The sequence below is a fragment of the Leuresthes tenuis genome, unplaced genomic scaffold (genome assembly GCF_036924035.1).
Source record: "Leuresthes tenuis unplaced genomic scaffold, fLeuTen1.0.hap1 SCAF_2, whole genome shotgun sequence".
Lineage (NCBI taxonomy): Eukaryota > Metazoa > Chordata > Actinopteri > Atheriniformes > Atherinopsidae > Leuresthes > Leuresthes tenuis.
This window is the reverse complement of record NW_027325356.1, coordinates 18576223-18591788: the sequence shown is the minus strand read 5'-3', so window position 1 is coordinate 18591788 and position 15566 is coordinate 18576223. Positions and strand designations below refer to the sequence as shown.

Genomic DNA, 15566 nt, shown 5'->3' with positions numbered 1-15566 from the left:
ACATCTATAAGGCTAACACGTCCAAACAGGAAAGATAGTTCAGCTTTAGGTTAAATTTAGTCTTTTACTCTTATGAGTAAGAATGTAAATAAGGAGAAAAATGGCCTAAACATTGGTTTAGATTACAGGAGTCAGGAAGCCACATTCCCCAGCAAAGTTATTTTCTGTTGTTGTCGATACTTCTTTTTTACTTGTTTGTTTTGTACTGTTTCTAGTGCCAGGAAGGATGAATTGATATATAAGAATCAGGGGGAAAAAAATCCAGTTATATGATGACTGCAGAGATGTGCATGTTGTTAGTGTTTATGTCTGTAGGTTCCCACATTTTATTGAACCAATTTGTTGAGTTGAAACATGAAGCTTGAGGTTAGGTATTAGTCAAACGCATTTGCATCAGAAAATACAGAAATACCTTATTACTTCATCCACTATCAATTATGCTGATCCTCACAGATCTCAGCCTCAAAGCAAGCCACTCTGATCACCCAAGTCCACCAAGTTCAAAGTGCTGAAAACAAAGTGACAGAAAGAGCTCTTGCACAACGGACCTACTGTTGACAAAAAGATAAGCGCACGTCTGTACACTGGAAGTCATGCTGTGTAGGACAGTGTGCTGAACTTCACGCTGGCAATGTGAGTAAAAATCTCATTCTGGGCAAATAAGCTGTAAAATTAAATTCCTCGGTGAAAGCTGCTGACCTAGTTTAGATTTTATTCATCACTGAGCATGAGTACATTCAGGCTGCAGCAACTGAAGGGTCATATTTTGGCTGAAAATAAGGTAGGTGGGTCACTTTTAAGAAGCATATCATGAAATCTTTTATTAAACAGGCTAATTTATTCTAAATGTTTCAAATGATTTTATGTAGAGAGGCAACAAACTGAAAAATCTGTTTTAAATCTGAAAATATAAAGTCATGTGGTTCACATTTACATCCGCTGCCCTTTTATAGCACAGTGAGAGGTAATTGTGAACCATGTCTTTACTTTCTAAAGAATTTAGATGTGAAGTCAGACCTGGCTTCGTATACTATTGTTTATTTCCGTTATTTTCAACGTTAATAGTTGTCAGACAAAATCTGTATAAAGTACAGATCAGCTTTATTAAAGTATCTTTAGCATCCTCCCAACTACTGCAGATTCTTTGAATCCATCCTTTCTCCCTGCTCCATGTTATGAGGGATACCCTCTCAATTGACATTTAACATTTTGTTAAAGTATTGTTAAATCGTTAAAATGAACAAGTGCATCAAAATATTCCCTTCTACCACATTCAAACTTTTTTTGTTGACCTGGTGGTTGTGTGAAAACTTTGACCGAACAGTTGTGTATACAGGTAAAATAAGAGAGATGCCACCAGTCTTTAGAAGTTGTGTGGACTTATTATGCCAATAGTTAAGAAAATTTTAATATATTTATGTTTCAGATTAGAGCCACTCAATTGCCTAATTGCTTTGTAGATCACAAAAATGGCAGGCTCACCCAGTCCTCTGACCACCCATGTTCTGAACACGGCTTCAGGGAACCCAGGGTCAAACATGTCCCTTAAACTTTACCGACAAGACTCCTCCGCTAACGCCTGGCATTTGATAACCACAGGGTATGAAATCAATCACCATTAAAGAATTATGTTAAATCAACATGCACATAGATTTACAGATCTTCAAATGTATATTTTCTCTACAGGACCACCAACAATGATGGGCGATGCCCAGGACTAATCACACCACAACTGTTTACATCTGGTGTGTACAAAATGCATTTTGAGACTGCTCAGTACTGGGCAAGTATAGGGGAGACTTCCTTTTACCCCTATGTTGAGGTAAGGAAAGGCTTACCTTAAAAAGCTGTTTTTCTGAGTTGCACTGCTAATTCAGCAAACTTGCATTCACACTGAAAATGTTGTGCATGATGGTGCTAACAATCATGGCTATCTGCCGAATCCTGCAGTGGCTGATTTCTGTCTTATTTGTTGTTTTGTTTCAGATTGTGTTCACAATAAATGATCCAGGCCAAAAGTACCATATCCCACTGCTTCTTAGTCGTTTCTCCTACACTACATACAGAGGGAGCTAAAGACCAACGATGAGGCTCATCAGCAGCTGTCTGACACTTAAAGCGGCGACTCGTCCGAGCTCATTCATGGAAGCACCCAGTGGAGTCAGAAGAAGGCTGGTTGGATGTTTCATGAGAGTAAAAGAAGCATTATCTCATTCCAAAGGGGATTTAAGGGCTTTAACTACTGTATTACTGTATACCACTGTATATCTGTGGTTATTCAGAAAATAAAGACCATGATTTGCATGATAGTTTTTCCGTCCATCCATCCTTCCATCCAATTTCTATACCCTGCAAATCGGGGTTGCAGGTGTGGCTGGAGCCTGTCCCAGCTGCCATCGGTCGAAAAGCGGGGTACATCTTGGACGGCTCGCCAGTCCATCACAGGGCCCAAAGAGAAATTAAACATTGAAATACTAAAGTAGGTCAACAAACTTTGCAGAGCTGTACTTTAGAGCAAAACTTAAGTAAAATCATACCACTTGCAGCAGCAGATGGACTGTGAAAGAAATTCAGTTTCATTCAGTTCTAATGATTTCTATGTAATGTCACTGTCAATCAACCATTTTTAATGCATACACTCCTGTTTTAAAAGTTATTCTATTGCACAATGCAAGACATTTTACACATTATTCCATGATAATTCAAAACGGACACGTGCATAACATTTACTATTGAATCGTTTTTTTTTTTGTTTTTTTTTTAATGTTGGACACAGTCTTACATGCGTTTTTCTGGTAGATTAAACTTAATAAAACTGTCATTTTGTATAAATGATTAAATCAGTTATTTTACATGCACTCTGCCTCACCAGAATAGAGTCCTCTGATTCAATGCGCCACTCTGACTCTGTGCTCGATTGCTCTTCCTGAGTGCTGAATCATATCTTCGATGTTGATTACCTTCCCCTGAGCTAGGTCGGGCCTTGCCTCTGCCGGAGGTGTTGTGTGCATTTTAGCACGATTTTCTACCCAACTTTAGACTGTAAGGTCTACAGTACTGTAATAAACAATGGCAGACGAAGAATTAGAGGCGATAAGGCGGCAGAGAATGGCGGAGCTGCAGGCGAAGCACGGGGTAAGAACTAAACGTGAGCTAGTAAGCGTGTCTGCGGCCGCCTCATAAGGAGATGCTGCGTTCAGTGGGCTGCTAGCTAGTGGAGCTAAACCAAGCTCCAGAATCCAGACACTTTCGCCGACAACTGCAATGTCTGTAAACTAGATTAGCTGCTGACTGAGAGTTGATATTTCTGAAAAATCTGTGGCTACAAGACGATACTTCAGTGCCAGGCTTGTGCTGCGTTCAGCGCACACCCCTCTGACGTCTGTAACGTTACCACAATTAAAGGAGTTCCAAAAATAGGCCTTACCAGGAGTAGACCGATGGGTTAAGATTTGTGCCAAATAAGAGTTATCTGTTCTTATTTTTTGCTCTAAATGCAAATCTTAACGCTGCGTGTGATTCAGTGGTGGGAACCGAGGACATCCATTTCAAAATCGTCAATATATTAAACTCTTAAACAGTATTAAAATAAAATAGAAAATGGTTCGTTTTGATCAGTTAGTATTGATTTGTTTCAGTGTGCAGGGTCTCTGATACCCTCCATACATCAAGTACCTTGCAATCATTTTAAAGGAACTTTTTAGGGAATGAGCCAAATTTAGATGGAAAACACGATATTCACATGGTTGTGGACGACATTTGTCTCATTTATGAAAAACGGCAGTCGCTTTGTCTTTGTTTATGAAATGTAAAGAGAAATTCTTTTACTGTTTACTGTCCACCACCATTCACCAACAGGAAAACAGACATTTTGTGTTTGTCAGGGTATAAATTAACTCATAAACTACTGGAAATGGAATAAAAAGCCATCTTGGATACATATAGGCCACACGCACACTTTGTTATTTGATTGTCATTTAAGATCTTATTGTCACCGTACATCACTGTATTTTGTGAGCAGTTGGGTAACATAATAGATCCTTTCAATAATAGCTTATACAACTGACATGTGACTCTGCCGTCTCATATTGTTTCAGGATGTCTCAAATAATCAGCAAGGAGAGGAGGCCAAACAAAGGTAAGATATATAATTAAACAATCTATGAAAAGTAATCGAACCATTACTTCTACTGATATACAAGACAGTTTTGGTGTTAGTTTAATACATTTTAGAAATTATCTTCAGAACTCTGGCACAATGATTGTCCTTATGGAATAAATTTGCTGAACCGTGCTTATTCTAATTATAAACTTTTCCCTGTAACTGTGGGACTGGGTTGATGCTGTGATGGCTTAAATACTTACATGAAAATATATTCTGTCTTCTTTTTACCGGTATCAGTGTAGTTATTTTGTGGGGCTCTCTATTTACAGGGAAACGGAAATGAGGAACTCGATATTGGCTCAAGTTCTAGACCAGTCTGCCCGCGCGAGATGTAAGTATGGTCTCATAGTTGTATTTTGAATCTTAGAATCTCACTGAGATTTCAATTGGAAATGAATGATATTCCCTCCTTTTCTTCTTCCAGTGAGCAATCTTGCTCTGGTTAAGCCAGAGAAGGCAAATGCAGTTGAAAACTATCTTATTCAGATGGCTCGATTCGGAAAGTTGGGAGGAAAGGTAACAAATAGATAAATAAAAGACACTGAACACTTGGGGAGGGGGGCTGTATGTTGCTTAGCTTCTTTTAGATGTCAGCAATCGTCACGGTTTTGTCTTGATATTTCAGATTTCTGAGTCGGGCTTAATCGAGATCCTAGAAAAAGTCAGTCAGCAAACGGAAAAAAAGACGACCGTCACAGTAAGTTCCTCTGAAACATCCCGTATGATAAGATTCTTCTCCTGTCACTTGTTCATGATAAAGGTTTAATACTCTTGTGTCTGGCTGGCAGTTCAACAGACGGAAGGTGATGGACTCAGATGATGAGGATGATTTCTAGCTTCGAACAGAAACCGTGGAATGACCTAAGAGTTCATGAGTGATGCGTTTTACTTGGACTCTGACAGGCTCTTCGACTCGTGTGCTGTTCTTAACGAAACCCTGGGATGCCACACTTTGATAGCTTGTTTGTGTCTTTGAAATGGACACACCATCAAGGAAGAACAAGGACTTTTGGCTGATGTTTTGGCGTGTGGTAGAAAGCACGCAGTGTCCAAGAAGATTTTCTTTTGCAATCTTATCTCAATCAAGTTGCTACAGATTTGTACAGCTTGTGTTGTATCCCTGATAGCTGATGGCACTGTTTGACTCCTTTAGTCCTTCACAATAGTTACTTTTTTTTTTTTTTCCTGAACAATGGTTAACCGTTTCTGTTCTGCTAACATAAGAAGTTAAACTCAATGGAAATCATACTGCAGCAGGTGCTTTCTATCACCACTGTTCTGTGAATACATTGTTTGTTTCTTTATTCAGGGATAACATCCCATAGGCTTTGGGTGTTGCTCTTGGATATTATTTCAAAGGTTTACATAAAAAAAAAAACTAATTTTAAAACAAAAGCCTTAAACTCAAATTTTTTTGTTTTTCCTCATGAACTATTTCTCATCATCTTTCACCACGACGTTTTTTGAAAAGATTTCATGTAAACCTTGATGCATATTCCTGTATCACAGAAAACTTTGCAGAGTCAGTATACACTTACATCAGCAAACTTTTATGTTTATCTGTAGATGATTTAGTCTCTTTGGGGTTTTTCTTCCTGAAACAACAAGTTCACATTTTGAATTTATGTCAGAAACCAGAGTTAACAGATTGCCAAATGTACCCAACTTCTTTTGAAATAAAGTATTGAGGAGAAATGTGCATTTGCTTGTTTTTCATCTCTTAAGTAATTTGCTGCAGTGTCTTGGAAGACTAGATCTAACAACCACACTTTGTCTCCTCAAACGCTATACAGTGATGAGCAGCATAGCCAAAGAGAAGGGACACGACAGAAAAACAGATATCGGAGTTAGCAAAGAGTAACTAGATGTCAAAACCGTTAATGTGTCACCAGCGCGTGTTGTTTTGTTTTAATGTCAAGTTAAAATCCCACTTTTAATAATTTACACTAGTAAAACTATGTAAATATGCTCAACTGTACAAATAATGTTGAAAATAGTTCTCATCGTAACTCCAGCGCCCATACCAATGCCAAGCTCTTGTATAAATAATGCTGATGTATAAAGTAGCATGCTGAGGTTAGAAGTGGTCATGGTAGTTCTAAACTTGATAACTATACGGTAATGTACGTTTTGATAATTTTCCACATTTGTGATTAATGAAGTTGAGTAGAAAGTTCTAGTTTTCCCATCAAAAGTATGTAGTTTGGTGAGTTATGTAAAATTTGTATCATGTAGTAGTACTAGAAAAAAAATCAAGTTATGCTCTCTTTTAGCTGTATTCAATAAACAGTTATTTTGTTAAAATTTTTTCTTTCTTTTCACAATAAATATCCAAATAGTTCAGAATTTAATGATCCAGATTAGTTTAATCAAACTCCACTGTATGTGGATTGGTGTCTGTCCTTGCCCCACTTTGGCACGACCGTGGTCAGATGATTTCTCATTGGCTACTCAGACTGTTTCGTCATAACGTCTCTATTCTGATTGGTGATGGGGATAGCCACATGTTCCCCATCAGCCAATCGGTTGAGCCTACCAGGAAACACTACAGTAAGCTTGACATAGCTTCACTGAAAATGCTCAACACAGGAGGACTTGCTTACAAAAAGGTTAATAGTTTGCAGGCTGTATTATTCTCACAAACATTGGCACATATTGAGGTATGGCTGAAGATAGCATGGACAAGCCATTTATAGTTACATGCACCGCTCCTGTGAATATAGCTGTCATTAAATACTGTAAGTATCACCTCGACTTGTGTTAAAGATTGCTTTGCTTGTAGTTTTACGACTACCACAAAAATCTGATCCTGGCATTTACTGTGTACGGTAACTTAGTCTATTTTAATTTATTTCTTAAATAAATGAGTAGCCCAGTCGTGCACTGTGTATAACGCCTTCGTTTTTCAGGGGGGAAGAGAAATGAAGACCTGATTCTACCCATTAACTCATCATTGAGCGTCACGTTGCACCAAGATCAGGTACTCAAGTATACACTATTTTCATCATGCTGTGTAGAAAAACAGTCTGCTTCCCTCAGTTTTTTTTCTGTTGAGCTTCTTTTCAGAGCTAATGCACAACTACAGTTGTGTTTTCCTCACGTATGAAGACCCCATAAACCCAAAAGTATGAACTGGCACTAAAGAATGCCTTTATTGCATCTTTTAGTTGATTTGGATGGCCAGATTATATCTACAAAACTTTAACTTGCTCTGTGAACATCTGTGTGAGACGTGGTGGCATATCATAACTATGTGATGATAGAAAAGTTGACCATGTGCCACATAAATTATTCAACATGATGTTCATTGATATGTTGCAAGGGTTCAAATCTGACTTCATGGATGTGAGTGAATATGTACAGTTTCACAGCAAAATGGCTTGGGATTATTTCCTCTGTTTAGTTAAAAACTACCACAACAGTGGCAACCAGCAGATCATTTCAGGAGGATCGATTGTGGCTCAATGGCAAGGAGGAGGACATAACTCATCCAAGACTACAGTCCTGTCTTCGAGAAAGTGAGTCGTATTTATGACAGAAATGAATGGCAAGTTAAAGAAAGCGCAGGTCACAGTGTCTTATTTTTTCTGTATGTAGTTCGGCGACGAGCACGGAAAAGGCATAATGATGGAGATCCTGATCCAGATACGACAGGTTTATCTCAAAAGGTTCACATCTGCTCTGTTAACAACTTCCCCACTGCAGCTGGACTCGCTTCTTCAGCAGCTGGATTCGCTTGTCTTGGTGAGTGTGTGTGTGTGTGTGTGTGTGTGTGTAAGCTTTTTTCCAGTGCATGGCTTAAAATGTATTAATAAAACAAGACTATTTTTTACTGAACCAGATTAAAAAAACTTCATATTGTATAATGTTGCTTATGTCAGCCAGTTCTTGCATAAGGATCGCAGTGTTTTTGTGACATTTTAATTATTTGGAGAAATTAAGTCTGCATTTCCTGATCTCTTTTGTTCTTGCTTCCCTGCAGTATACAGCCTAGCTCAGGTGTTTGGTGTGGACGGGGAGTTGTCGGCGATTGCCCGTCAAGGTTCAGGCAGCGCATGCAGAAGCATGTACGGTGGGTTTGTCCAGTGGATCATGGGAAACAGAGACGATGGGAAAGACAGTCTAGCTCACCAGGTGGAGCCAGAGACTCACTGGCCTCAGCTCAGGATCCTTGTACTGGTGGTAGGTCTAATTGTCTGTGAGAATGAGACTACATGTGACAAAAAAAAAATCTTTATGTGAGTCAGTAATGCGCTGGCAAATTTGGGAATGCAGAGAAAGTGTCTTTAATAATGCACAAATGTACAGTTTGATTAAAAGTGGTTAAAAGCTGTATGTGATGCAATCGAATGCACTTTTCCACAGGCCAGTGCTGAGCGGAAGCCGATAGGCAGCACCTCTGGGATGCAAACCAGTGTACAAACAAGCTGTCTGTTAAAGGTACTTTATTCCCCACCTTTTGTCCATTTCAGTATATTATCATTACAGTCAATACTCTAATGTATTAGTGATAACCTCGTGCTATAAGGTAAAATGGTTAATAGAAGAGGTTTACTGTATGTCCAGCATTTTTACGCGTGTTTGTGTGTAGCACCGAGCTGAGTCTGTCGTCCCACGCCGGATGGTGGAGATGACTGAAGCAGTGCGAAGAAAGGACTTTCCTGCGTTTGCCGAGCTAACCATAAAGGACAGCAACCAGTTCCACGCCACCTGCCTTGACACATACCCTCCTATCTTCTACCTCAACAGCGTTTCTCAGCAGGTCATCCACTTGGTGCATCGTTACAACAAGCATTACGGGGAGACGAGGGTGAGCAGCTCCACAGCTCTGTTGTTTTCTGTAGTGAACCTCTTTTTAGTCTGTTTTAATCTAGTAATGAGGCGTCTTTGTCTTCCTTTAAATGGAACGTGCATGTTGCAGTTTCACACAATACCACAAGCTTTCTCGGAGTAACAGGAAGCAAACATGATGAGAAATAAAGTAGAGTGCTGAAAACACTGGTGAAAGCCTTGAAAAATGAATGAAAAAAGAAAAAAAAAGAGGATTCTAAAACATACGCATCTCTAAGCCTCTTTACTTTTGTGTCATTGTCATTAACTATGCCCCCCCCCCCCCTTTATTCTTCACAAATACAAATTTCATGCACCCAAATTTCTCAGATTGTGTAAGGAACACGCGAAACCTGTGAGGTGGTTTTCAGAATGGGGAACAGGAAAGCACGTCTTCTTACATGGCTTTCACAGGCGGTTTGCTCCCTTGTAGGTGGCCTACAGTTTTGACGCAGGGCCCAACGCGGTGATCTTCACTTTACAGCAGCATGTTCCAGAGTTTGTCCGGGTGGTTCAGCATTTCTTCCCCCCAGATACCAATGGTGAAGAGTACGTAAGCAGGAACCACACTTACTTATCTGCACCTCATAATCCTCAAAGAATAAGCTTTCCATACAAAGTAATTAATGTGAAATCTAAAACTATCATACACATATTGAACACTATAGATTATTATTAAAAAATATATACATATATATTGTATCTCTACATATATATGTATGTATGTATGCAAACAGTAGATTCAAAGTCCCTTTTTTTGTTTTTTTAAGCATCTTTTGAGAAAAACCTTTTGGAAAAAGGAAATCTCATATTTGCAAGTTTTCAGGTCCCTTTGTGGTAAGACGTCAGTTTATGGCCAGCTGCATTGTTTGCGTTTATGATATTTGAAATACATCTACTGGTCCCACATTTGACAAATTCACATCAGCATGTACAGAACGACAAGCACCTCCGAAAAAACTCCGTTGAGTAAGAGGTTTGCATCAATGAGGAGTCGGCAAAGACTTGGCTGTCTAATCTTAGTGATCAAGAAAAAAAAAGAGGTGTTGGGAAGGTAGATGACCAACAACACGATAGTTACTCTGAAAGGGCATTTTGACCAAAGGATAATTGCTGTGGTTTGCAAAGGCTTGTTTCAAGCATTTTCAAATAAAAGGTTGGTTTTGAAGTTGAACCAGTCGGCTCTAAACAGGAAGTATTCCTCAACAGTTGTGCTCTTACCAATGACCCTAAGAAGAAAAAAGGAGAAGTTTGTTGCGGCCAGCCTGGTGTGCAGAACTGTTGCTTCGGTAACATTGTATTGATTCATTAAAGAGTGGTTTTATTTTTGGCCAGGAAAACAATCTGCTGTAAAAGCCAGGACTGAAACAGCTCTCTTATGGTCAAAAGAAGGAATTACAGCTTCAGAAGTCCCCAGAAGAGAAAGGAGAGCTTGCTGGTTGGACAGCTAAGCTCCACAGGACTCCCATCGGTCAGGCTGGGCTGGTAGAGGAGCTACACAGAAGGTGCTCTTAAGCTAAAGGAGTATGACAGCACTTTTGGAGCCAGTCACTTTAAAACAGTGAGAGCATGAAGTTTATTATCAGGTCAGAAGAGATAAAAACTGACCCTGGAGGGGAAAACCCATAACACAACGTCTGGCAATGACTTTGCTCATCAACTGGCTAATATCACAATTATGAGGGGGTCTGTTAGGGTCCTTTTCTGTAGTAATTACTGAGAGAACTGAGGAAAGTTTGGAAGCAGCCGAATACAGAGATGGAGCAATGCATCAGACTGTCCTTCATGGACCAATTCAAAGTCTCGGCCTCAGATAATATATGCGCCGAGTCCTGAAGATGGCCTTTTTAGATGCTTCTCACCAAATCTTAGAAGCTTGAGAGGATTTGTGTGGAAGAACAGCTTATAGATCCAAATCCTGAACTGCAAACTACAGACGCCAGTGTTTATATCATTTGTGATATTCTACTTCTTCATTTTCAAGAATTCGCAGACATCTCTAAAAATGTTCTCAATGTTTGTCATTTATGGGATGTTTAATCTCGGCTGATGATCAATTTCAAATGACCTCCAACATAATAAAGAGCTAAAAGCAGAAAGGTCTGAGTACTTTTTTGGTGAATACAGAGTTGCAAATGGGTGACCTGGACTCCACATAAACTGCTAAATAACACGGTTACTAAGGTGTGTTTGCCTTCTGTACTTTTGAGTTGTGTGATTGTGTATTTCCTCCTTATCTGCAGCTTTATTAAAGGACTTCCAGTCAAACATGCTGCTCTCTCCGAGGAGCTGAAACAGGAAATTGGTCTAGAGCCCATTCCAAGGGGAATAAACTACATCATCAGTACCAAGGTACACACATACTCAATAAAAAAACAAACAATTGACCTACAGCCACACAGATAATGAGTCTCGACGTGAGCTTTTTTTCTTTTTTCTTTTTCCTCGTACGTTTAAGGCTGGACCAGGCCCTCGTGTTGTGGAGGACCCCAGCCAGCATTTGCTGTCACCTGACGGGTTACCGAAGAAACTCTAAAGCCCCGCTGCCCCGAAGAGATGAGCTCCAGCAGCCGCAGCGACGCTAATTACAGACATCTGAAATTAGTATTAGTCATATGTGACCGGGTTTTTACAGATCACAGCAGCAGGAATCCTTACCTATCCACGTGGATTCTGACATATCTCCCTTGATTCATCAAGCCGCCCTGATGCGTCTCCTCTCGCAGTCACTCATTGTAACTCGTGTATGTCCTTGTGCAGCTCTCTGCATTTCTCTACTCGACAGGTGGCTGGACCCTGGCATTGTAGATAAAAGTGTACTCCAGCAGTGAGCCATTTATACAGATCACTGCTGGAGCGAGCCTTCTGCTCTTTGACTATGAGATTATTAAAATTATTTCAAATGTTTTTTTTATAAAATGTGCTGCGATTTTGGTCACCAATAACTTTTGTGATATGATGCTGATAAACGCAATTTCAGATAATGGGAACCGTGTCAATTTTATTGCTCAAAGTTTAATAAATTATGTAATTTAGTCTACTCGTGGTGTCTGTGTCGTCTTTAGTGATTTAATTATCAGATTCAGCTCTGGCTCAGCTTTTCTTGGGAGAAAATGATTTTGTATGGAGACGTGCTGTCGTTAAAATGCTGAATTACTCCACATGGCAAATGACAAAGTCAATCTGTAATTCAGATGAAAACACGATACGTTTCAGTTTATGAATCATAAAAGTTAAGTACCAGCGCACCTGTCCGGTAACCTGGATGAGCTGAGCGCTCCTCTGCGTACGCACGCATTTTCTCGGAAATGACGATAGAAACGGGGACTGGCCGACACAAGCCCTGCCCTCCAGCCGGCACATCTGTCTGCACACCTCACGTCTCGTCACCACAGTTTCTTCCTTGAAGAGATTACTGACTCGTCGTCGGGAGAGTTTCGGTCGACTGTACAGCGGCTGTTTGGGTGAACGCAATGGGGAAGATAGAGTGGGCGATGTGGGCCAATGAGCAGGCTCTGGCTGCAGGGCTCAGTGAGTATAAAAACTTTGTCTTCACGTGAAAAAGTGAAGATGATTATTTAGTTTTGTTTTTTTGTTTGTTTTGTTTTCCTAATATAATGAACTTGAAGTTTAATACAAAACAAATTCGTTGACAGGAATTTTTAATTCGAACTGCTGCGCATTGTGTGTATATATCAGGATAATTAAAACATAAGGCTAAACATTGTAAGAGGGCTTGTCTCTTTGCGAGGAGTCACAGAAGGTGTATTGTTTTAATTTTACCTTCCTGTTTCCTTCTTTCAGTTCTCCTTACTGGAGGGATTGTGGGGGTGGCTGGGCAGTTCAGAGGCTGGCAGTTTGCAGCCTATGCAGTGTATCCTTTACACCTGACATTAACCAAAATGTGCTAAACTTGGAAAAAGTAAGGCTCCGGATGACTGTTATTTAGAAAATGTGTAGTAATAGACATTGTGTTTGCTTTTGTTCAGCCTTTTTTGAAACCCTGAAATGAAACGGCACGTCTTGTGAGAATTGATAAATCACAATAAAAAAAAGGAGCCAACTACCAAATATTAAACCCACACATATTTACAATATTTTAAGCAATAGTATTCATAGTGTACAAGAAGTTGGAAATACCCTCTGACTTAGGCCATTTGAATTTAGGACACACCGCTTAATAGGTTGAATACACACACGTACCAAATTAACATTCAGACCTGGCTATGTGTTCCTCCATTAGGGCTTGAACCACTATAATATGTCTTTAAAGTACTTTATTTCTGTATTCTTACCATTGTCACCTTTGTATGAGCCCATTCATGCATGTTTCCTGTTCAATGTGCTCATGATCACTGTAATGTTTGTGTGGGTTTTTTTTTTTCCAGTTCACTCATATGTTCTGTCTTAGTTGTCTTAATACCCTTATGGTATTCATAATATTGTTAAATTGCCTTGACCAATAACAAGTGCTGCTGGGGTATTTGTGTGTCTACTTGAGTATCCCAGAGGCAAGAGGGCCAAGGGCACAAGTGCTGAAAGATCGTAAGTATCGGCATATTTTTGTTGCTAATATGGGTTGTACTATAAAGGTGAAGTTCTGTGATGACCCCCTGTATATATTGTGCTGTCTTTTTCTCTCAGGGGCCAGTACTGCTTCACGGTATGTGTAAAAGCCTTTGGACCATTGACGAGGAACTACTACGTCAGGGCGTTTTTACATGCTGCGTGAGTTTATTTGGCCATTTTGTAAATTAAGAATCTCCTTAAATGTATTTCTGAGTTTGAAAGAAGGTTGAAAGATTCTACTATCTTTGTGACCTTGCTTTTGCTCGACAGCATTCCTCCTATTCACAACCCGTCTATCCAACAAAAGGCTTGCAAAATTAGAGTCTTTTGTCTTTAAATCCCCTTCTTTTGTTTTTTGTCTTTCTTAGAATCTGTGTACCTGGAGGTTTTATGCTCGCTACAGTCCTCGGGTGTGTGTGCCTTGGCATCGCCAGCCTCATCTACCTTGCAGTAAGTTGGTTGCTTAATTGAGCCAGTGAGTCACTGTCAGCTCTGATCAAGTTCTTTGCTGAGGCGGGAAGTGGCCAGTTGATGGAAACAAGGAAATGTTAACAAGGAAGAGATTGTTTCACACTAGTAACTCTGTTAAGACATAGCCCTAAAGTTATGAAACCCGACCAGTCAGGGGTGTGACTTCTTGAATTCTTGAATAGCTCTAAATGTGGAAACCAAGGTTGTGAAGTTTTCTACGTGGCATAGCTTATTTTGAACAAAGATATGAGCGTGTAAACATAATCACCCATTTATAACAATTTACAGTAATGCTTAACTTGGATTAATTTGGTTCTTGGAGCCACTCGTTACGAACGTCTTTTTTTTTGCTCTCTAGGCTGCCATCCGAGGTGAACACTGGGAGCCAATTCTTCCACGAAAGGATGTGCGAAAACCCGTCGGAGAGAGTATCAAGAATCCTCCACAGAATCCACCGCCAAGACCTCCGGTAGATATGCGCAGGAAACAAGCGAAGGACCTGGAGGCAGCAGCTTACGACAACCCTATGTCTGTTACTGCCGATGAGTAACCAGTCCAGCGTCCCGTCCTCTGCATCTCTTGACCTTTAAGCCTGTCACGGTGGGACATCACCAGATTCTGTGACAGCGAACGAACAAAGAGTTTTCTGAAGCTTAGTGAAGCTAGTGAATGGGCAACATGTTGAGTATGCACTTTCTGACCTCATATGAATACTAGCAGAAGAATTCAGAGGAAAATTGATGAAGTTAATGTTGTGTTTTTTTTTTTTTTTTATTTTGAAGAAAACATAAAGATACCACAGAAGGATTAATGTAAAATTTCTCTATGCTGCTGGATTGCAACCAGAAAACAAATGCTGTCTGTTTTGAGGCCTGTCGGCAGGTTGTTGTTCATTGCTCTGAAAAACGTTCAAAGATTTTCTGTTTCAGACACCATATATTTAAGTTTGCGTTGCCATGTGTAGCACTTATAATCTAATAGGTTGATAAATTATTTACTTAAATTTAGCAATCTTAACCTCTTACATATTTGTATCTTTCTTGAAGGCAACTGATTACAAAAGTATTCCGTTCAAACGTACTATATGAATTGGCCTGTTGTTTCCTGGCTGTAACTTGCTGATACTACCCCTATATTTGAATTGTTTCCATCCTTTTTGTGCGATGTAAATAAATCTGTTACTTTCTTTGAGTCAAGATTGTTAGTTTTGTACTTTCATTTTGTTTAACCTCCTCTGGAAAATTATTTAAAGAATGGCATTTGCAACTTCCTTATTTCGCAAACACGCTGAATTTCAATCACTCAGAATTTCCCTCTCATTTCAAGAGCTTTTTCTTTCTTTCTTTCTTTCCTCATTTTTGTTACATTGCCATCAATTGTTTGCTTGTGATGGAAAAATGTAGTATCTATTCACTTGGCGGCTTGACAGACAACGTCTGCTCATTGTTGGCATTTCTTTACTTTTGTCTTCTTTAGTTTTTTTTTCCCTCTTCTTTTCAGTGGTCACAGCTGATCTATCAAGCAGTTACAG

General features: G+C 39.6%; 4 protein-coding genes across 6 annotated transcripts; all 4 read left to right on the top strand.

Annotated features, from left to right (window-relative positions):
* The first annotated feature begins 535 nt into the window (after window positions 1-535).
* On the top strand, window positions 536-2720 carry uraha (urate (5-hydroxyiso-) hydrolase a). Of its 3 annotated transcripts, none has more exons than XM_072380469.1 (4): window positions 536-633; window positions 1461-1600; window positions 1687-1822; window positions 1987-2718. In XM_072380469.1, the coding sequence occupies exons 2-4, from the start codon at window positions 1470-1472 to the stop codon at window positions 2074-2076; spliced, it is 357 nt and encodes a 118-aa protein (XP_072236570.1). In that variant the 5' UTR covers window positions 536-633; window positions 1461-1469; the 3' UTR covers window positions 2077-2718. The 3 variants fall into 3 exon arrangements, with proteins under 3 accessions (XP_072236570.1, XP_072236569.1, XP_072236571.1); XM_072380468.1 differs by having other exon boundaries at window positions 575-781; window positions 1987-2717; XM_072380470.1 differs by having other exon boundaries at window positions 576-785; window positions 1987-2720.
* Window positions 2721-2943: 223 nt separating this feature from the next.
* On the top strand, window positions 2944-5860 carry pdcd5 (programmed cell death 5). Its single transcript, XM_072380471.1, has 6 exons — window positions 2944-3135; window positions 4098-4138; window positions 4435-4496; window positions 4590-4681; window positions 4791-4862; window positions 4954-5860. Exons 1-6 carry the CDS (start codon window positions 3070-3072, stop codon window positions 4999-5001), a joined length of 381 nt encoding a protein of 126 aa, XP_072236572.1. The 5' UTR covers window positions 2944-3069; the 3' UTR covers window positions 5002-5860.
* An 846-nt stretch (window positions 5861-6706) lies between these two features.
* mvda (mevalonate (diphospho) decarboxylase a) lies at window positions 6707-11941 on the top strand. The gene is made up of 10 exons (XM_072380465.1): window positions 6707-6903; window positions 7075-7145; window positions 7569-7683; window positions 7763-7909; window positions 8148-8347; window positions 8531-8605; window positions 8757-8975; window positions 9429-9544; window positions 11239-11347; window positions 11454-11941. The coding sequence occupies exons 1-10, from the start codon at window positions 6828-6830 to the stop codon at window positions 11529-11531; spliced, it is 1206 nt and encodes a 401-aa protein (XP_072236566.1). The 5' UTR covers window positions 6707-6827; the 3' UTR covers window positions 11532-11941.
* A 450-nt stretch (window positions 11942-12391) lies between these two features.
* On the top strand, window positions 12392-15231 carry cyba (cytochrome b-245, alpha polypeptide). The gene is made up of 6 exons (XM_072380458.1): window positions 12392-12526; window positions 12800-12869; window positions 13466-13540; window positions 13640-13723; window positions 13933-14014; window positions 14394-15231. The coding sequence occupies exons 1-6, from the start codon at window positions 12469-12471 to the stop codon at window positions 14583-14585; spliced, it is 561 nt and encodes a 186-aa protein (XP_072236559.1). The 5' UTR covers window positions 12392-12468; the 3' UTR covers window positions 14586-15231.
* The last annotated feature ends 335 nt before the right edge of the window (window positions 15232-15566 follow it).

Bases quoted from the DNA above. Each gene is read 5' to 3' on its own strand.
- uraha (XM_072380468.1), top strand. From the start codon at position 728: ATGAGTACATTCAGGCTGCAGCAACTGAAGGGTCATATTTTGGCTGAA. The intron at 782-1,460 runs GTAGGTGGGTCA...ATTGCTTTGTAG, and splicing joins ATATTTTGGCTGAAAATAAG to ATCACAAAAATGGCAGGCTC. The intron at 1,601-1,686 runs GTATGAAATCAA...TTTTCTCTACAG, and splicing joins TGGCATTTGATAACCACAGG to GACCACCAACAATGATGGGC.
- pdcd5 (XM_072380471.1), top strand. From the start codon at position 3,070: ATGGCAGACGAAGAATTAGAGGCGATAAGGCGGCAGAGAATGGCGGAG. The intron at 3,136-4,097 runs GTAAGAACTAAA...ATATTGTTTCAG, and splicing joins AGCTGCAGGCGAAGCACGGG to GATGTCTCAAATAATCAGCA. The intron at 4,497-4,589 runs GTAAGTATGGTC...TTCTTCTTCCAG, and splicing joins CCAGTCTGCCCGCGCGAGAT to TGAGCAATCTTGCTCTGGTT.
- mvda (XM_072380465.1), top strand. From the start codon at position 6,828: ATGGCTGAAGATAGCATGGACAAGCCATTTATAGTTACATGCACCGCT. The intron at 7,910-8,147 runs GTGAGTGTGTGT...GCTTCCCTGCAG, and splicing joins AGCTGGATTCGCTTGTCTTG to TATACAGCCTAGCTCAGGTG. The intron at 8,976-9,428 runs GTGAGCAGCTCC...GCTCCCTTGTAG, and splicing joins AGCATTACGGGGAGACGAGG to GTGGCCTACAGTTTTGACGC.
- cyba (XM_072380458.1), top strand. From the start codon at position 12,469: ATGGGGAAGATAGAGTGGGCGATGTGGGCCAATGAGCAGGCTCTGGCT. The intron at 13,541-13,639 runs GTAAGTATCGGC...TTTTTCTCTCAG, and splicing joins GGCACAAGTGCTGAAAGATC to GGGCCAGTACTGCTTCACGG. The intron at 13,724-13,932 runs GTGAGTTTATTT...TGTCTTTCTTAG, and splicing joins AGGGCGTTTTTACATGCTGC to AATCTGTGTACCTGGAGGTT.